Genomic DNA, 22,208 nt, shown 5'->3' with positions numbered 1-22,208 from the left:
GGTTAACTGCAATGTTTTTTCAATGGTCTTTGTATTTACTCAATGTGTGTGTGTGTGTGTGTGTGTGTGTGTGTGTGTGTGTGTGTGTATATATATATATATAGCATGGCCCATATGACTGTCAGTCCTAGCAGAGGCGGAACTACCGGCAGTGCAGGCAGTGCACTGCACTGGGGCCCGCCTCTGTCCAGGGGCCCAAGCATGTAATGAGTCAAACTGACTCATTACATGCCGCTGTGCGCTGCGGGCAACCGCTGCCCGCAGCGCACAGCCGCCCGGCGAAGAGAGGAGAGGAGAGGAGCAGCGGTACTACAGACGGGGGAAGGAGGAGGAGGGAGGCTGAGAAGGGAGCCGCAGCAGCGCTTTGTTACTGGTGGAGGCGCTGCTGCTGCTGCCCCTCTGCTTCCCTATAGGCTGTCTTCCGAGAACAGCCTATAGGGAAGCAGAGGGGCAGCAGCAGCAGCGCCTCCACCAGTAACACAGCGCTGCTGCGGCTCCCTTCTTAGCCTCCCTCCTCGTCCTCCTTCTCTCCAGCCCGGGAATCGTCTCTGACGCTGCACCGAGGAGCCTGAGCCAGCGGAGAGGGTAAGTATAATTCTTCTTTCTTTCTTTCTTTCTTTCTTTCTTTCTTTCTTTCTTTCTTTCTTTCTTTCTTTCTTTCTTTCTTTCTTTCTTTCCTTCTTTCTTTCCTTCTTTCTTGTGCCTGCCTGCCGCAATGTGTAAAAATGGGGGACTACCTGCCGCACTGTGTAAAAATGGGGGACTACCTGCTGCACTGTGTAAAAAGGGGGGACTACCTGCCGCAATGTGTAAAAAGGGGGGCATACCTGCCGCAATGTGTAAAAAGGGACTGCCTGCAGCAATGTGTAAAAAGGGGGGACTGCCTGCAGCAATGTGTAAAAAGGGGGGATTGCCTGCCGCAATGTGTAAAAAGGGGGGACTGCCTGCCGCAATGTGTAAAAAGGGGGGACTGCCTGCCGCAATGTGTAAAAAGGGGGAATCAGCCTGCCGCAATGTGTAAAAATGGGGGACTGCCTGACACTATGTGTAAAAAGGGGTAATCTGCCCGACGCAATGTGTAAAAAGGGGAATCTGCCTGCCGTAATGTGTAAAAAAGGGGGACTGCCTGACGCTATGTGTAAAACGGGGACTGCCTGACGCTATGTGTAAAAATGGGGAATCTGCCTGCTGCTATGTGTAAAAATGGGGAATCTGCCTGCCGTAATGTGTAAAAATGGGGACGCTGTCTGCCGTAATGTGTTACAAGGGCACGCGGTCTGCCGTAATGTGTAACAAGGGCACGCTGTCTGCCGTAATGTGTAAAAAGGGCACGCTGTCTGCCGCTATGTGTAACAAGGGCACGCTGTCTGCTGTAATGTGTAAAAAGGGCACGCTGTCTGCCGTAATGTGTAACAAGGGCACGCGGTCTGCCGTTATGTGTAAAAAGGGCACGCTGTCTGCTGTAATGTGTAAAAAGAGGAATCTGTTTGCTGTAAGGTGTAAAAGGGTCTCTACCTGGTGTAGTGGTGCTACTGTGCGGCGTAATTTGAATAATGGAGACTACTGTGTTGGTATTATTTTGTGGCCACACCCCTTCCCCACGAAGCCACGCCACTATGTATTTTTGCGCGCGCCTACGGCGCGCACTGCCGATGGGGTGGACTTGGATGGGGGGGGCCCCAAAGCATTTTGTCGCACCTGGGCCCACCGCTTGCTTGTTCCGCCACTGAGTCCTAGTATCAAAGCAGCATGTCCTGGTGCCCCGACTGTCAAACATGCAGTAAGTGGGGGTTTTGTCTAGCACTTGGGTAACTAATAACATAGACACAGATACAGCAGCAAGTTCAATGTTTCGGGGCTCAAGCCCCTTTATCAAGTCTTGATAAAGGGGTTTGAGCACCGGAACATTGAACTTTCTGTCTGTGTCTTCGTTATTAGCTCCCCAAGTGCCAGACAAAACGCCCACTTACTATATATATATATATATATATATATATATTGTTAATATATATTGTTAATATATATTGTATGTGTGTATACTGTGTATGTGTATATGTGTATATATATATATATATATATATATATATATATATATATATATATATATATATATAGATCCAGAGAAGTTGCACTCGCATACTGAACTGTCACAACTGCTGGGGTGCAATAGCCAGAGATCAGTCCCCTCCAGAAACTGTCTCAAACAAGCCTGGTGAGTGCGTTCCTTGTCACTTTTTCTATATATGTGTATATATATATATATATATGTATGTATGTATGTATGTATGTATGTATGTATGTAACACTAATCCACGGCACTCACCATTCCTGGATTTAAAGGGGAACCCGGTATGTGATCACATTGTTTAAATATAAATCACAGGGGCTTTGCTCTCACTATATTAACTAACAATAATAAACAATGGAGTTTTAATTCATGCATTGATCAATAAATTTAAGCCTACAGCCAGTGGCGTCACAAGGCGGGTGCGGGGGGTGCGGCCCGCACCCGGGTATGACGCCTGGCGGAGGGTGACACCAAATGTCAGCTCCTCCGCACTGACAGGAACCAGGTGCTGCAGTGAGAAAGTCTCCTACAGCACCCGGCTCCTGTCACAGAAGAGGAGCCGACAGCGGACGGAGACTGGCTCTGGAGGAAGCCCAGCATCTCCGGAGATGCTGGGCACTCCCCCAGAGTGACGATTCCAGGATCCCCGCGAAGCCACGCCCCCTAAGTACAAGGACACGCCCCAGCAGGAGATCAGGGGCGCGCACCGGGTGTCACCACACCCGGTGACGCCTCTTCCTACAGCCCTCAACAAGGGAACCCACATTACTGCAGGTCCTACTCTATTACTCAAAATAATTACCATAAAAATAGCTGTCACGTTAGTGTTAAACTTTAGGTATGCTTCCTTTTCTAAAGCTCATATATATCTTTCTGTGTATTGCTAAATAATAAATTACTAGTACAGTTCAATTTGGAAATAAAATGCAAAACATAAATATATAATCCAAATAACTATTGTTGGGCAACACAATTGTCATAAATAAATAAAGATATCATAGATCCAATATTAACATAGATAGTTGTTCCCAGTGTGTTTGGATGTAATGTTTGAAAGATTGTTTTATGTTAGAAGATCAAAGTCATTGATCAGTCTTGCCTGAAAACAAATACACCTCTACAGGAGTGATCGGGGAGAAGTGATAATGGTCAGGGAATTGTGTCTTTCTGAAAGCACAAATTCCTTATAGAATTGGGAAGATACAGTATGTTAATGTTAATACTGGAAATAAAAAATCAATTTTGAAAACTTTAGTGACATGTTACAAATATAGCACAAGTTATTATCTGGTCCTTTCATGGGAAGCCGATGAACAGGATGTGCTGCGGCTTTCATGTCATTCTGTACAAAGAACATCTATGGGAGAAACTAAAAATGTCTGGCCAGAGAGCTTAAGTCACCCTTTTGAAGGCCACTTTCCATGTGACCTTCAAGCTACCTGTTACCAGCTACTGATCTATAGAGAGGCCAAAAACAATAGTCTGGCCTCCTTCTTTTCTATGCCAGCTGGGAAATGAGCCAAACAGCTGATTTTTAACTTGTGGAATACAAAATAAAACCATCAGCAGGAGTCCTCTAACATCTAGATGAATTGTCATTAGTAGTGACACTTGCATAGACATATCTCCCTTCTCCAAACTCACCATAGAGAAAACACACTCTCAATAAAATATCACATGAACTTTCCAAATATATGTTATTGTTCTACTGTTGTTTGAAGTCCTCAAAACCAAGATTTTCCACTTTCTAGTTGATTAAAAAGATTAAAACTATCCTTCCAATGTTTTGCTTGGGTCATCATACTTCCCGGGACCACCTAGACTGGTTAAACCTAACTATAAAGTCCCTTCTAGGCCTGAGTAATACTGTATGTTTTAACATTTGTTTTTGTGGTTACTGGCAGTATGTTTGATGTATTGGTTAGCATTACTGCATGACAGCACTGAGGTCTTGGGTTTGATTCCCATCACGGTCCTAACTGTGTGGAGTATGCATATTCTCCCCGTACTTGTGTAGGATTCCTCTATGTACTCCAGTGTCTTCACACAATCCCAAAATATAGTGGCAGGTTAAGTGGCTCCCAGAGAACATTATCATAATGTGTATGGGTGTTTATATGAGGTAGGGAATGTAGATTGTAAGCTTCACTGGTGCAGGGACAGATGTGAATGGCAAATATTCTCTGTAAAGCACTGCGGAATACAAATGTGCTATATAAATTAGAGATGAGCGGGTTCGGTTTTACTCGGTTTTACTCGGACCTCAGAACGGCGTCTTGTTGGGTCACGGATGTCACGTGTTTTGGATAGCCAATAAGAAAAATCTGGATAAAACCAAACTGGCGTTAATTCTGGCATTAAATCCGAACCTGCTCATCTCTAATATAAATGTTAATAAAGTATATTCATTCATCTGAATAGGCATTAAAATACTACTTGAAAGCCAAGACATACAGTATGTAATTTATTGACATGTCAGCTTGAGTCCCTGGGGGTACGTACATACAAACTCTGCACAGATAGTGTCTTAGTCAGGAATTTAATTCATGACCTTAAGGCAATGAGGCAGTAATGAAATCATTACACCAACACTGCTGCTATATGTTTTTAATTCTGTACAATCTAAAGTCAGCAGAAGATATGTTATTAACACCACAGTGAAGTCATGAAAAGGGGTGACCTTGGGAGACTACAAAAATCAGCAATGATTATTTCTAGGTTATTACACAAGCAGGTTGACTCAACAACGTTCATTAAAATTAATTAAAACCGTACACTATAGTTTTTATTAGTCACCTTCATGTACTATATCATTGATAGAGACTCACAAATTACTTGTTTTAAGCAACAGAGTTATATCTCAGATTCCTCATAATTGTGTGAATGTATTTTGTAGGTTCTATGTCAGAAAATGTCTTGTACAGCATTTTGTGCAATAAGTTATAGTGTGGAAACACAGGTAATACACTTAATTGGACCACAAGGGGATTGAAGCATTTTAGAGCTCAGACCTCAAATGATGGGTATTGTTTAGGTGAGAACTGAAAAGATGGTGGTTAGTTTGCTATATGGTCTCTTGACACCTGTGATGACAGAAGGGTTTGAAATTAGAGAATATTTCCAATTCCCCAATTAATATGCAAAATTCATCAATTGAATTGTTGTGTCCCAAGAAATTGATGGTTTGCGCTGATTTGTTAGTTGATACGGGCAACACATAGGGGGTAATTCTGAGTTGATCGCAGCAGCAAGTTTGTTAGCAATTGGGCAAAACCATGTGCACTGCAGGTGGGACAGATATAACATTTGCAGAGAGAGTTAGATTTGGGTGGGTTATTTTGTTTCTGTGCAGGGTAAATACTGGCTGCTTTATTTTTACACTGCAATTTAGATTTCAGCTTGAATACACCCCACCCAAATCTAACTCTCTCTGCACATGTTATATCTGCCCCTCCTGCAGTGCACATGGGCCCTTATTCCGAGTTGTTTGCTCGCTAGCTGCTTTTAGCAGCATTGCACACGCTAAGCCGCCGCCTACTGGGAGTGTATCTTAGCTTAGCAGAATTTCGAACGAAAGATTTGCATAATTGCGAATAGAAATTTCTGTGCAGTTTCTGAGTAGCTCGGGACTTACTCTGCCACTGCGATCAGTTCAGTCAGTTTCGTTCCTGGTTTGACGTCACAAACACACCCAGCGTTCGCCCAGACACTCCACCGTTTCTCCAGCCACTCCCGCGTTTTTCCCAGAAACGGCAGCGTTTTTCCGCACACACCCATAAAACGCCCAGTTTCCGCCCAGAAACACCCACTTCCTGTCAATCACACTCCGATCACCAGAACGATGAAAAATCCTCGTTATGCCGTGAGTAAAATACCTAACTTTTGAGTAAAATAACTAAGCGCATGCGCACTGCGAACCTTGCGCATGCGCAGTAAGCGACTAATCGCAATTTAGCGAAACTCGGCAACGAGCAAACAACTCGGAATGAGGGCCATGGTTTTGACCAACTGCTAACAAAATTGCTGCTGCGATCAACTCAGAATTAGGCCCATAGTATCCAGACTCCTTCAAGCAAAAATGTAATGGCCCTAAATATGTGCACTCTGCACCTTTTTATCTCACTTTACTAATCTCACTCTGCAAAACAAAACAATGCTTGTATACAGGTATACAAAAACTAGGCACATGGGTTATCACGGAATGCCTGTATCTCTGCCCAATGTCCCCCATAAGCCAGTACAAACAGTGCTATCTTGCCCCACATATCCATGAACTTGGTGGAAGATACTGTCTCTGAGGTTTTCCGACTCCCTAAACGTTTAACGGCCTGATTCATAGTTGTATGCTATGCCGATGTTTTCACCCTTGATAGATTATCATCCGACAGTGCCTCTGATTCACACTGTGCATGTGTCGCATGGTCTTGTGAAGGCGGTCACAGAGAGTAATCATTCACAAAGTGATTGACAGGAAGGGACCTTTTAGGGGAGGTAACAGGGTGTGATGGCAAAACGCAGGTGTGTAGCGATGGTGTTTGGGGCGCATCAGCCTGCGCATGCGATCCCATACACATTAAAGATACAGTAGCTTATCATAAGCATAGGCATACTCAGAAGGCCCTAAGTCAGCAGGTCTCAAGGGTTTATGCCAGGACTGGATTTCCTGCTAGGCGATATAGGGCCCGGTGGCTTTAGGGGCCCGCCTATACCGCTTGATGTATAAACATTTATTTTAATGTAGAAAAGAGCCTTAGATGTCAGCAAAGCCCAGATTCTACAGAGGGAGGTGGGTTCCGTGTGTACAGCCGGGCTGGGACCTGTACATTAACACTGACTTTGGGAGTGATGCAGTGCAGCTGTACAGATACATATTTCCTGGTTTGCAGTCTGTCCAATCAGGGGTGTGGGGCGGGCAATGGAAGTCTCTTGTTCCTAGGCAGGTCTGTCAGTCACAAAAATGGGCCCTACACACTTAACGATTAGTGCGATTTGAACGATGATCGATATGACTGATGAAAAACCAACGACAAATGACCACGGGTATGGGCATCATCCATCATCGGTGCCTCCACACTAAATGATATGAACGATATATCGTTCATATCATTTTTAGATATCTTCTAGTGTGTAGGGCCTATAAGTCACTCATCCAATAAGTAATGGAGTGGGCGTGGCCTCTTTGCATAATATACGCAGGGAAGGAAGCTCCCATAAGCACTTTCTGCTGTCTGTAGGGTATCATTCTCTTTAATGCATGGGAATATAGAACAATGCACACTGTACAGTAGGTAAGCCATGTAAGAAATGGAAATTGCATAGCTTCATACCTCAGCAGCATGGGACATATGGGTCACAATGCTGTTAATAACAGAAATGTTCCAAACATACAACCCCCACCCCTGTGCACTGTGCTACTAAGTTACACCCGCCAATCCCACCAGAACTGAAATACTTAATGGGGCCTTACTCATCCCCAAGATCCATGCATTGAGAGCCATGGGTTCCAGTCATTGTTGTCAAAAGATTTAGATGAGTATGTTAAGTATGCCAGTCCTGTATTCTAATGCCAGTCCTGTATTCCATATGGTGAACATGCCATTTTCTGGAGTATGAAAGTATGAAAAAGTCCTGAAAATGAAACAAAAAGTAAAGAAACTAATTTTGACCTTTTCATGTGCCAACCATTGTCATGTTGACCTTTTCATGTGCCAACCATTGTAATGTAGACCTTTTCACCATTTTGTCCTAATGCATGTCGACCATTTGTTGCCAACCTATTGGTTATTGACCTTTTCACTGTCGACCCATCATCTGGATACCATATTTTGAGTGTACTTTTTACATTTGTTAATGGCTTCTTTGTCATGTGATTAACTTGTAGATATTATATATTTAGCTAATTTATAGAGAATCATGGACATTTGAGAGATGGACAATTTTAATAATCGGATAAATTAAATTGGCAATTTTTATTTCAAATGACTAAAATATAAACCTTATTAACTAGCAAGGTCATCAAATTTATACATTCATAAATCAGTGAACAGTTAATTATTTTAATTTAAAAAAGTATTGGTGTGATAAAAAGTGTTAAAGACCAAAACTTGCAACCTTAATCTTACAGCAGTAAAGTTTTGCTTTATCTATTACTGAAACCCAGGTAAGCAACAGCAGGTGGCAATCCATGGTATAATTGAAAAGAAATGTATCACTTCCCTCCAAAAGGGCCATCAATAACATACAGTATGTCTTTCAATGTGTGATGACAAGTATGGAAATGACTGGTTCAGACACATAAGACCACCTTATGTCTGCATAGAGATGAATATCCTGCTGAGAGAATGAGTGCTGTCTAGATAGACTGCCTAGGCTTTTCATCGTAAAACAAATCATGCTACTTATTGCCTCATAAAAATGTTCCTGTATCTTTATCTACCGATATGAACACAAGAGGGCAATGCCTGTGTTCATACATTGGTTTTTTTTTTATCTACAAAAATAATTTCCAATAGTGCATAAGCAATTCACCCCTGAATTGCAGAAGTGTGGTGGAGCTGGGGAGATCATAGTGTAACTTGCTGAGTACAGACTAGATACTGAAACTGGGTCCACACTTACATGCAAAAACAAGAGCTGGTGGGTTTTATCCACCTAAAAGGGACTTAAGCCGGGAACACACTAGATGACATTTTAAAGAATCGTTGCTATATCACTAGCATTGCACATTCCCGCGGGTCTCTAGCAACGTTCTCTGTTGTCTGTACATGCAACTCCATGTAGAAAATGTCGCTAATGACTAGGAGCAAATTGTGCAGTGTGTACGCTAGCAGTGACGAACAGTGTGTTAAATTAGCCTGAAACTCCACAATTTAGACTTACATATATTGTTTGGTCGTTTGTACAATCGCTCAGTGTGTGTGCACAATGGGGGTAATTCCAAGTTGATCGCAGCAGGAAATTTTTTAGCAGTTGGGCAAAACCATGTGCACTGCAGGGGAGGCAGATATAACATGTGCAGAGAGAGTTAGATTTGGGTGGGTTATTTTGTTTCTGTGCAGGGTAAATACTGGCTGCTTTATTTTTACACTGCAATTTAGATTGCAGATTGAACACACCACACCCAAATCTAACGCTCTCTGCACATGTTATATCTGCCTCCCCTGCAGTGCACATGGGGGGTCATTCCGAGTTGTTCGCTCGCAAGCTGCTTTTAGCAGCTTTGCACACGCTAAGCCGCCGCCTACTGGGAGTGAATCTTAGCTTCTTAAAATTGAGAACGAAAGATTCGCATTATTGCGAAAATACATCTCTGTGCAGTTTCTGAGTAGCTCGAGACTTACTCGGCATCTGCGATCAGTTCAGTGCTTGTCGTTCCTGGTTTGACGTCACAAACACACCCAGCGTTCGCCCAGACACTCCTCCGTTTCTCCAGCCACTCCCGCGTTTTTCCCAGAAACGGTAGCGTTTTTACCCACACTCCCATAAAACAGCCTGTTTCCGCCCAGAAACACCCACTTCCTGTCAATCACATTACGATCACCAGAACGAAGAAAAAACTGTGAGTATAATTCCTAACTGCATAGCAAATTTACTTGGCGCAGTCGCAGTGTGGACATTGCGCATGCGCACTAAGCGGAAAATCGCTGCGATGCGAAAAAATTTACAGAGCAAACAACTCGGAATGACCCCCATGGTTTTTCCCAACTGCTAAAAAAAATTCCTGCTGCGATCAACTTGGAATTACCCCCAATATCACTTGTCCAGTAGTTCCATGGAGTTCAAGGGAAATCGTGACGACCTCGTATCATTTGCATGTTGTCTAGTGTGTGCCCAGCATTACCTATACTGTACTTCAATGGGATACTGTAGCTTTTGCACAGAAGATTTTATGAGTAAATATATTTCTACTGTAGTTACACTCCTGATAAATCAGTCCTGATGTCACATCATTCTCATATTTAATTTAACACATAAATAACGCTTTCTTAAAAAAATATTTGAAAAGCTTAAATTAATATTGGGAGTACTACAGTCATGCTAAAGTTGACTTTAAGGTCATGTTTTCACACTTCCATCATGTACATTTCCAGATGGACCTCCTCTCCCACAAATAGGTGCAGATTTCTATTCCTGGTTCAGCTCCTAAAACATCATGGGAGCATGCAATATGGAATGCATTCAATAAGTGCTTGTGTACAAAATGAAAAGCTCTACATACCTGTATTTTGCTCATTCATAAATGACACTTGTATTTGGTTTATTTTTCTATGTAATTGTCTATCTTACACAAGAATAGTATTTGCTTATTGCTCATTGGTTGCTCTGGGTTACTGTACTATTGCACTTTGTTAGTAAATATCCCCTTGTAACAGTTTGCGTAGTACTTCCTTAATGTCTGCTTTAGTTGTCAGTAAGTTGGGTGTACATGACTAAAAAGTAGAAAAATGTGTACACTGGCCAAAATGCAGAGCTGTACATATTGTGAGATATGCTCACATCTGTGTAAGGATTTATCACTAGTAGTCATTGTCAGTAAGCACTTGCCCCTTGCCTATACTATGTATAAAAGATATGCCACCATATGTGAGCACCAGTGGCATATCTATAAATGGTGCGCGATGCACAAGGGCCACTGGGTCCTTGGGGGCCTATATTACACCCCCTGCATCCACATTTTATACTCAAGATTTGGCTTTGGCGCTGTAGAAATCACTGTGAAAGTGGCATGGCCACCATTTTCCCAGAGTTTTCCGCATGTGCAGTAGGCGGGTGGTATTCAGTATACTGGTTGTTGGGATCCCGGCGCACAGTATACTGGCGCCAGAATCCCGACAACTGGCATACCAACACCTTTTCTCCCTCTTGGGGGTCCACGACCCCCCTGGAGGGAGAATAGATAGCGTTGGATGCGTAGAGTCCCAACATGCCCGCAGCGTGGTGAGCGCTGCAAACCCGAAAGGGGCTTATTTGCGCTCGCCCCGCTGTCGGCAAGCGGGCGGTCGGGATCCCGGCATCAGTATGCTGGCCACCAGGGAGCCAGCTGTCGGCAACTCATACTACACCCGCAGTAGACATATCACTGGGAATTCTGATTAGATTCTGATGTTGGCTCAGTAGGAGGCACTGTGCAGGAAGCTAGGTGGGTGCAGATAACTCTTGCTCATAAGGTACTTCAATGCTTGGAATAGCTGAATATACTCAGAACAAGACTTAGAGAACAGAAGGCTTGAAAGCATTGGGACTGGACTTTACTGTTTGGACTGGAGCAAGAATCACCTAGGGACTGACTTGACCTGAATCACTAGAACTGGACTGGTCCTGGCGAACACTGGAACAAGAGTCAGCGTAGAAACTGACTATTACTGGATTACTGGAACCGGACTGGAACCGATGGACAGCAGTCAGTCTGGAAACCAACCAGGAAGTTGGTGATAGCAGCACGGGCTATTGGCACACTGGATGATATTAGTGCTGGTATTTGCTGGAATAACAGTGCTGGATATACTGCTGAATGCTGGAGCAAAATCGCTTGAGTGTAACTGGAGAGAAAGAGCAGAACTTTTACAACAGATACTGAACTCAGGAGTGTGGAGCCTAGACGCAACTGAGATTGCGACATTGTTCTGGGCAGTTTGCTGGCACTCCTAGCAGTCCTTTTATCCCCTTTGCCACTCAGCAATTGGCAGATGGAGTCAGCTGACCTGATCAATGCTTGTGTGGGTGGACGGGCAGTCAGTGTACCAGCAGCAACATGGCGTTGCTCATTAACTGGAGAAGGCAGTAAGGATAGCAGGGGGTCTGAGCGGTGTCCTGGGGTGACAGAGCAACTACAGGGGAATAGCAGCCAAAATGCCACCCGCGGGACCCATGTCGGATAAGGCTGTGTATCGGTAAGATGCCGGTTGCAGGTCTCCAGTGCTTCACAGGAACATGGCACTTGCACCATTTTCCTGGATACCTGTGCATGAGCAGAAGACTCACAAATATGAGCTACAAGAGAGGAGGGGACCCTTACACAGGGGTCTCCTTCTTAAACCGCTCCTGGTGATAATAATGAGCATGCACCAATTTTCTGAGCATGCACTGTGCAAATGAACAAACAGTGCATGCTACACAAGTGGGGCATGCACCCAAATGTACATCGACCCCTGTATCGCTAAAGCCAAAGGGGATCAGTACTAAATCCCGCTGGATGGGATTCCGGCGGTCGAAATCCCGACGCCGGAATCCCAACCACACAATCCCGACGGGTGGCGAGCGGAACGCAGCCCCTTGCGGGCTCGCTGCGCTCGCCATGCTGTGAGCACAGAGCCTCGCTATGCTCGGCACACTAATTTATTCTCCCTCTATGGGTGTCGGAAGGAGAATATGTCGGGATTGTGCCGGTCGGGATTCCGGCGTCGGTATTTCGACCGCCGGGATTCCGTCCGGCGGGATCTTGACTGCATCCCAGCCAAAGTACTACAGTTGTTTTCAAAGTGTTGTAACTGCAAGTGCTCAAGTTACCCAAACATAGACTACAGACAGCCATACATTACAGTGCATCCTATCAGCTCACTAGGAAGGAGCCCCTCTGTCATTAGTTCTTACACAATATATTTGCAGGAAAAGGCCCATCTAGTGACAGGCACTATATATATATATATTGTAACACTGTAGGGGTGCAAGGTGCCTTTTCCTGGGGAATATGGCAGCACGCAGCTGAGGAACAACACAAGTCCAGTTTCTGGTACAACTGACCCCGGCCAGTTTTATTGAAACAGAAAATAAAACAAACCCCAAAATAAAAATACCTTGCCTGTCCGGCACTAACTAAACATAAGATGTTCCTAACTGTCACTAAACAAAACACAGAGTTCTTCAGTACATACTGTATAGCTTACTTGCATCAGAAAGCGTGTCTCTCACACACAGATCCTGCAGCCTTCCCAGGCAGTCTGCCCATACTAATCAGGTTAGAAACACTATATCACTCTTACACAGCTGAAACCCTGATTAGCCCTCTGTGAGGCCAAAGACCCGAACTGGGCCCAATGTCTAGAACTCGCCTTATCTCTCTCTCAGAGCCTTTACCCAGCTTTTACAGCAAACTGAAAAGGTTCAGACAAAACAAAAAGCATTTTTCCTAGAAGTTAACATTTTCTAAAACATGTAAGACAAGAACCTGGGACAAATATACCTGCCCTCAAACACTATCCCAGTGTTCTTGTCACATATCCCCCTCCCCTGTTTCGACCTAGGGGCCGGAACACTTGTAGCCCCCAAACAGAAGATGCGAGACAATGCATCTGCGTTGGCCAATTGTGTTCCCGGTCTATGTTCGACAGTAAACTTAAAGTCCTGCAACGCTAGAAACCATCTAGTTACACGAGCATTCTTGCCTCTATTTACATACATCCATTTTAAAGGGGCATGGTCTGTCACTAGTCTGAATTGTCTACCCAAGAGGTAATATCTCAAGGTATCTAGTGCCCACTTAATGGCCAAAGCCTCCTTTTCCACAATGGCATACCTTTTTTCATGCTCATTGAGTTTCCTACTCAAATAAATGATAGGGTGTTCGTCCCCATCTCTGGTTTGGGACAGCACAGCACCTATCCCTACCTCTGAGGCATCTGTCTGTACCACAAATTCTTTTGAAAAATCTGGTGTTATCAACACCGGTTGTGAACACAAAGCCACTTTTAACGCTTGGAACGCCTTTTCTGCATCAGGGTTCCATTTCACCACATTTGACTGCTTCCCTTTGGTAAGGTCTGACAACGGCACCGCTGTGGTCGCAAAATTAGGAATAAACCGTCTATAGTACCCAGTAATTCCCAAAAAAGCCCTTACCTGTTTTTTATTCACTGGACGAGGCCAGTTTTGAATAGCATCAACTTTATTCAATTGGGGCCTAATCAGACCTCTGCCTATGGTGAAGCCCAAGTATTTGACCTCCTCCATTGCGAGGCAGCACTTCTTTGGGTTAGCAGTTAACCCTGCCTCTCTGATTGAGTCCAGTACTGCTTGTACTTTAACCAAATGTGACCCCCAGTCTGTACTGTGAATTACCACATCATCCAAATAGGCAGCTGCATATTTTCTATGGGGCCTCAAAATTTTATCCATCGCCCGTTGAAAGGTTGCTGGAGCCCCATGCAACCCAAAGGGTAACATCTTATACTGGTACAGCCCCTCCGGAACCGAAAAGGCTGTTTTTTCTTTGGCGCTATCAGATAAAGGTATTTGCCAGTAACCTTTGGTCAGGTCCAATGTGGTGAGAAACCTGGCTGTTCCCAGCCTTTCTACAAGCTCATCCACACGGGGCATGGGGTATGCGTCAAACTTGGACACCTCATTTAACTTACGAAAGTCATTACAGAAGCGTATGCTACCGTCGGGCTTCGGGATGAGCACTATGGGACTGGACCACTCACTGTTAGACTCCTCTATGACTCCAAGTTCTAACATGGTTTTAACTTCCTTAGAAATAGCTTCTCGCTGAGCTTCAGGAATCCTATATGGCTTTAAATGAACCCTGACCCCTGGTTCTGTGACAATGTCATGTTTTATTATGGTCGTTCGGCCAGGCAGCTCTGAAAATACCTCCCTATTTTGGATGAGAAATTCTTTAACCTGATTGTTCTGATCAGCTGATAATGTCTCTGACACCTTCACTGCGGGAAGCAACCGGGGTGAAGACACCGAAGGGCAAGGCTCCGCTGACAGAGACAACCTATCTTTCCAGGGTTTGATTAAGTTAACATGGTAGATCTGTTCGGGTTTTCTCTTTCCCGGCTGGTATACTTTGTAATTAACCTCATTCACTTTTTCCCTAATCTCAAATGGACCCTGCCATTTAGCTAGGAATTTGCTTTCCACAGTGGGTACCAAAACAAGAACTCTATCTCCAGGAGCAAATTCCCGTATCTTGGCACTCCGGTTATAGACCCTCTGTTGAGCACTTTGGGCCTGTTCCATGTGCTCTCTGACAACAGGTACCACGGCTGCAATCCTATCCTGCATTTGTGTTACATGCTCAATAACGCTTCTATAAGGAGTGGGCTGTCCTTCCCACGTCTCTTTGGCAACATCCAACAGCCCTCTGGGGTGTCTACCATACAACAAATCAAATGGAGAAAACCCCGTAGAGGACTGAGGAACTTCTCTGATGGCCATTAACAAGTAGGGCAACAAACAATCCCAGTTTTTCCCATCTCTCTCAACAACCTTTTTTAACATACTTTTTAATGTTTTATTAAACCTTTCCACCAACCCGTCAGTTTGGGGATGGTAGATGGACGTCCTGAGGTGAGTGACCTTAAATAACTTGCACAATTCTTTCATGATCCTTGACATAAATGGAGTACCTTGGTCAGTCAAAATTTCTTTTGGTATTCCCACTCTACTAAATACCTGCACCAGCTCCCTAGCTATCGCCTTGGTTGTGATAGTGCGTAAAGGGACAGCCTCTGGATATCGAGTGGCATAGTCCATAATTACCAGGATATACTGATGGCCCCGAGCAGACTTTAACAAGGGCCCCACGAGATCCATGGCTATTCTGTCAAACGGGACCTCTATAATAGGCATGGGAACTAGTGGGCTCCTGAAATGGGGTCTAGGGGCATGATACTGGCATTCAGGACAGGAAGAACAATATTCAGACACTTCTTTATAAACCCCTGGCCAAAAGAACCTTTGTAAAACTCTTTTAGTGGTTTTTTCTGCCCCTAAATGTCCTGCGGTAACGTGACTATGAGCTAAATCTAGTACCGTTCTCCGATAAGGCTGGGGAACTACCAGCTGTTCCACCACATCCTCACCCCTTTTGACAATGTGGTACAAGAGCTCATTACAGATGGCCATGTGGGGATACGTAACCCTGTCACCTGGTACCACAGGTTCCCCATTAACAATCTTAACATTCTCTCTAGCCTTTATTAAGGTAGGATCCTTTAACTGTTCAGACGCAAACAGATCCTTCTTTACCTCCAGGTCAGGCACGCTTTCAGTTCTAACTACTATGTCTCTGTTCCCGGCAAGAGGGTCCTCACTGGACTCCCCATCTGTCACTTCCCCAGCCAAACTAGCAAAAGGCAAAGGGCCAGAAAGTTCCGAAGACCCACGTACATCCAAAAAATCACCGGTATTATCAACTGGCTTTTTACTTCTCACATCTGTTGATAACCGTGATTCCCACAGTTTCCAAAAATGAGGAAAATCCCTCCCTATTATGGCCTCATGCACCAAGGTAGGGACCAGTCCCACTTTAACCATTGCTGACCCACAACAAGTTTCTATATTCACCTCAGCAGTGGCATAATATTGGGTATCCCCATGTATGCAAGTTACCCCAATAGGTATTTGCTGGACCTTTAAGGGGTTCACTAACCCAGCTTTCACGAGGGTAACTAAACTTCCTGAATCTAGCAAGGCCTCTACCCGGTTACCTTCTAAGAACACATCACACATTTGTTTTTCCAGCTCAGGTGAAGGTACCACAGTACAGGCTAACCTAGCAAAGAAAGACATTCTGCGACATTCAAAGGCAGCATCACATTGCATGGGTTCTTGCGTGACTGGGCAATTGGCAATAACATGACCTGGCATACCACACCTAAAACATTTAACCACACGATTATCAACCCATTTGGGCAGCATAGACCGTTCTAGCCCCATTGGCCTGTTTCCAGGGCCAGTGTTTACAGTCTCTCCAGCCTTGCGTTCTCTTAACCGCCCAGCAACGTTTTCCCACGGAACAGTCTTACCAGTCTTTACTGAAGGGCGCTGTCGAGGATCTATGTGTTGCTGGGTGGTCATCAGTAGTTCCTCTGCTGCCAAATACCTCTCTACCATGTCCACTAATTGGTCAGCAGTACCCGGGTTTCCATGGCTCACCCACTTGCGCAGGACCATGGGCAAAGATCTCAAGTAGCGGTCCATGACGACTCTTTCCACCATCTGGGGACCAGTTAATGTCTCTGGCTGCAGCCATTTTTTTGTTAGCTGAATAAGGTCGTGCATCTGGGAGCGCGGAGGCTTCTCCATGGCGTACAGCCAACGGTGCACCCGTTGCGCTCGTACTGACAGCGTGACTCCCAGGCGGGTCAGGATCTCAGTCTTTAGTTTATCATAGTCCCGAGCCTCAGCAGGGCTTAAATCAAAGTAAGCTTTTTGGGGCTCACCTGACAGGAAAGGTGCCAGCAGACTGGCCCACTGTGCTTTCGGCCAGTTCTCACGCTCGGCAGTCCTTTCAAACGTGGTCAGATAGGCCTCCACATCATCAGCCTCTGTCATTTTCTGCAGGAAGTGACTGGCTCGTATAGAACTAGAGCTGGTTGGAGCACTGACGGCCACATCTCCAACCCGAGCTGCAAGTCTCTGCACCACTTCTGCTAAGGCCTCTCTATCCTGACGCTGTAGTCTCCAATTTTCCTCCATTGCCACCTGCTGCTGTCGGTTGGCCTCCTGCTGAGCCGCTGTAGCTTGCAGCAAGGCTTTAAGCAGATCCTCCATGTCAACAGATTTTTCAGGTGGCTTTGCAGCTGCTTTCACCCAGGACATATATCAAACCCTCAGGGGTGAGTCTCAGTAACTTCACACTGGGCTGTATCTGCATAAACCACCGTTTTCTGCAGGCCTCACAAAGCTGCTGCTTTCACTTATGCGCAGAACGGCCTGCTCGCATTCTCCACCAAGTTGTAACACTGTAGGGGTGCAAGGTGCCTTTTCCTGGGGAATATGGCAGCACGCAGCTGAGGAACAACACAAGTCCAGTTTCTGGTACAACTGCAGACCCTCCAACATGACCCGCCCCACTAGGTACAAAATGCTCTGTTCCTGGACTTCCCTCTTAATTTATGATTTCCATCACCTGTGTTGAACTAGTTAACTGATAAGAAAGCTGTTTCTTCACAGGTGATGGCAATAATAATTTAAGAGGGAAGTCCAGAAACAGAGCATTTTGTACCTAGTGGGGCGGGTCATGTTGGAGGGTATGCAACTGACCCCGGCCAGTTTTATTGAAACAGAAAATAAAACAAACCCCAAAATAAAAATACCTTGCCTGTCCGGCACTAACTAAACATAAGATGTTCCTAACTGTCACTAAACAAAACACAGAGTTCTTCAGTACATACTGTATAGCTTACTTGCATCAGAAAGCGTGTCTCTCACACACAGATCCTGCAGCCTTCCCAGGCAGTCTGCCCATACTAATCAGGTTAGAAACACTATATCACTCTTACACAGCTGAAACCCTGATTAGCCCTCTGTGAGGCCAAAGACCCGAACTGGGCCCAATGTCTAGAACTCGCCTTATCTCTCTCTCAGAGCCTTTACCCAGCTTTTACAGCAAACTGAAAAGGTTCAGACAAAACAAAAAGCATTTTTCCTAGAAGTTAACATTTTCTAAAACATGTAAGACAAGAACCTGGGACAAATATACCTGCCCTCAAACACTATCCCAGTGTTCTTGTCACAATATATATAGGGTGTATATAGTTTTAATTCAGTATAGAGGTCATACTGTGTTTTAAAATTATTTGCAATTAGAATAAAAATGTCGAAATACTTTAATATAAATATTTGTTTTGTGTATCATTAAGTAATTTTCATTTATTTATATGTTTTTTTTTAAACTAGGCACTTTAGAGCGCCATGAAACAGGTGATATTGCAAAAGCAATTCTTGCTGCTTGTGAAGACTTCACCATTGGTGTGACAAACTTCATGGTAGGCACCCAAGAGACACAGCGAAACATTAAAACGACTTTCAAATCATCAAACTCTCATAAACTGGGAGCCCTGTCCCACAATCTAATGCATCCTGAAAAGTCATCAAATAAGGTAAGCAAAATAAATATTTTTATTAAAACATATATACAGTCTGGAGAAGCTCCAGAGTACACTGCAGTGTATGGTGCCCTACAATAATTATTTCTGCACAATACAGTTCATCAGCTCTGCCTTCTTAGATTAGCTCATCTGCCCCCAGTTGAAATAACCACAGAGACCCTACAGTTCTCATCATATTTACCATGTGTCTGCATTGGATGGTCTTTTCTCTAGGGTGCCAGACCACAGAGGGCTTTGACTGAATGCAATGATCAGTGTATATAGGGCCTGATTCAGGTTAGTACGTAAACCAGGTGGTTTACGTACTAACCCAAAGGCTAGTAAACTGTGTAAACTGCACATGCCAAGTATTTCCGCCCAGATTCCCCTAAGCCATGGCCGCATTGACAGGCTATGGCTGTTTTGGGGGTCGGGACAGGATAATGTTGGGCAGCATTCCTAAAAACATTTTCTGGGAGTGCCAAGGCCAGTGTCTGCGTCTTCCAATGCTGATTTACTGCACTCTGGTAAAGATCTAAAATGGCCACTCAGATGACCGATGGTCCCACAGAGTGATCCGATGCTGCATCCTTGGACATAGCAGCAGATCATAGAGGAAGCCAGGAGGTGTATATTTACACAAAGGCCTCCTGCTGCATTAGCATAACCTAGCAGCTACTGCTCATTGTACTAATTTGCATACAACTTCGATGGTGGGTGAACCTGCATTGTCAAAACTTCTTGCTTATTTAGGTGCTAATAATATTTTCTGTAAAAAAACATTAAAAAGATACAATAATTTTGAATTTGCAGCAGATTCCCAGGTGTGCCTGTGAACACACACCCATTAAGCTAAGAGGATTTGCCAATTAAGTTGTAAGGCTGTGTACACAGTAGAAAGATGTTCACTCAATGTGACATTGTCTGTGATTGGGCCACGACATCGGCTGCAACGGGAGGGGCGGGGTGGGGAGGGGGGTGGAGCAGGGGCCATGCTGCATACAGCAACATGGCCCTCGTAGGCAATATTGCACCGGACCTGCATGCAGGTCCAACATGCGATGCAGTATACAACCCACGGGAGCACGAATCATATCCTGTATCGAGCGTACACACTAAACAATATCGCAATGAACCGGCCGATATCAGCCGGATCATATGTTATATTGCATAGTGTGTGCGCACCCTTAGGGGGTAATTCCAAGTTGATCGCAGCAGGAAATTTTTTAGCAGTTGGGCAAAACCATGTGCACTGCAGGGGGGGCAGATATAACATGTGCAGAGAGAGTTAGATTTGGGTGGGTTATTTTGTTTCTGTGCAGGGTAAATACTGGCTGCTTTATTTTTACACTGCAATTTAGATTGCAGATTGAACTCACCACACCCAGATCTATCTCTCTCTGCACATGTTATATCTGCTTCCCCTGCAGTGCACATGGGGGGTATTTCCAAGTTGATCGCAGCAGAAATTCTGTTAGCAATTGGGCAGAACCATGTGCACTGCAGGGGGGGGGGGGACAGATGTAACATATGCAGAGAGAGTTAGATTTGGGTGGGGTGTGTTCAATCTGCAATCTAATTTGCAGTGTAAAAATAAAGGAGCCAGTATTTACCCTGCATAGAAACAAAATAACCCACCCAAATCTAACTCTCTCTGCACATGTTATATCGGGTGGTATTCATGTGACCGCCGGTCAGCTGACCGACAGTCACATGACCTCCTCCACCAGCCCGACGGGTCACTGTCCCGATGGTCGGCATGCCGACCAACAGGGACTATTTCCACTCGTGGGTGTCCACGACACCCATAGAGTGGGAATAGAACCCGTGGCGACCGCAGGTCGCCACCGAGCCCGCAGCGTGACGAGTGCAGCGAGCATACCCGGCGCAGCGAGCATACCCGGTGTCGGTATGCTGCCGGGATCCCGGCGTCGGTAAGCTGACCGCCGGTCAGCTGTACTACACCCGTTATATCTGCCTCCCCTGCAGTGCACATGGTTTTGCCCAACTGCTAAAAAATTTCCTGCTGCGATCAACTTTGAATTACCCCCATGGTTTTGCCCAACTGCTAAAAAATTTACTGCTGCGATCAACTTGGAATTACCCCCATAGTCCATTTCCACTGACCATACAAGAAAAAAAATAATGGTACTGCGCTATGAAAAATGTGCAAACAATGGGGTAAATTTACTAACATTCGTAATTTTCGGAAAAAGGTCAAAGTTCAATCACGAATGACATCGAAAGTGTAAAACTGCAACTTTTTGAATTGATTACGACTAATTTACTAAGCTGTCGTATTCGGGTTTTTCTTTTGTTCCGATGTCGATGTCATTCGTGTTTTTTTTTCTATTTTTACGGCAGTGATTAGCAAAACACTGCCGACTTTTTAAAAATGAATCTCGGCCGGATCTGTGTGATCCGTGCTGGGGTTCATTTTTTTTTTTTAATTAAATTAAACAGTGTAAAATTAAAAAAAAAATTGCGTGGGGTCCCCCCTCCTAAGCATAACCAGCCTCGGGCTCTTTGAGCCGATCCTGGTTGCAGAAATATGGGGGAAAAAATGACAGGGGTTCCCCCATATTTAAGCAACCAGCATCGGGCTCTGCGCCTGGTCCTGGTTCCAAAAATACGGGGGACAAAAAGAGTAGGGGTCCCCCGTATTTTTAAAACCAGCACCGGGCTCCACTAGCTGGACAGATAATGCCACAGCCGGGGGTCACTTTTATATAGTGCCCTGCGGCCGTGGCATCAAAAATCCAACTAGTCACCCCTGGCCGGGGTACCCTGGGGGAGTGGGGACCCCTTCAATCAAGGGGTCCCCCCCCCCAGCCACCCAAGGGCCAGGGGTGAAGCCCGAGGCTGTCCCCCCCCATCCAATGGGCTGCGGATGGGGGGCTGATAGCCTTTGTTGTAAATGAAAAGATATTGTTTTTAGTAGCAGTACTACAAGTCCCAGCAAGCCTCCCCCGCATGCTGGTACTTGGAGAACCACAAGTACCAGCATGCGGCGGAAAAACGGGCCCGCTGGTACCTGTAGTACTATTACTAAAAAAATACCCAAATAAACACAAGACACACACACCGTGAAAGTAAAGATTTATTACATACATGCACACAAACATACATACATACTTACCTTATGTTCACACGCAGGTCGGTCCTCTTCTCCAGTAGAATCCAAGGGGTACCTGTTGAATAAATTACACTCACCAGATCCAGGGTCCCAGGCTCCTCGTCGCATCCATGTATAATCCACGTACTTGAATAAAATAACAAAACGGATACCCGAGCCACGAACTGAAAGGGGCCCCATGTTT

The 22,208-nt window shown here is 44.9% G+C and overlaps 1 protein-coding gene across 3 annotated transcripts in view; it reads left to right on the top strand.

Annotated features, from left to right (window-relative positions):
- WDR72 (WD repeat domain 72) overlaps positions 1-22,208 on the top strand; it is a 417,276-nt gene that overhangs the window by 197,495 nt on the left and 197,573 nt on the right. For all 3 annotated transcript variants that reach the window (XM_063926109.1, XM_063926110.1, XM_063926112.1), the window contains one exon: positions 18,698-18,900. In XM_063926109.1, coding sequence (XP_063782179.1) covers positions 18,698-18,900 — 203 coding nt within the window. The remainder of the gene's footprint in view (positions 1-18,697; positions 18,901-22,208) is intronic.

Source organism: Pseudophryne corroboree, chromosome 6, assembly GCF_028390025.1.
Source record: "Pseudophryne corroboree isolate aPseCor3 chromosome 6, aPseCor3.hap2, whole genome shotgun sequence".
NCBI classification, from domain to species: Eukaryota; Metazoa; Chordata; class Amphibia; order Anura; family Myobatrachidae; genus Pseudophryne; species Pseudophryne corroboree.
Note: the sequence above shows the minus strand (reverse complement) of the source record. Positions and strands in the feature narration are given on the sequence as shown.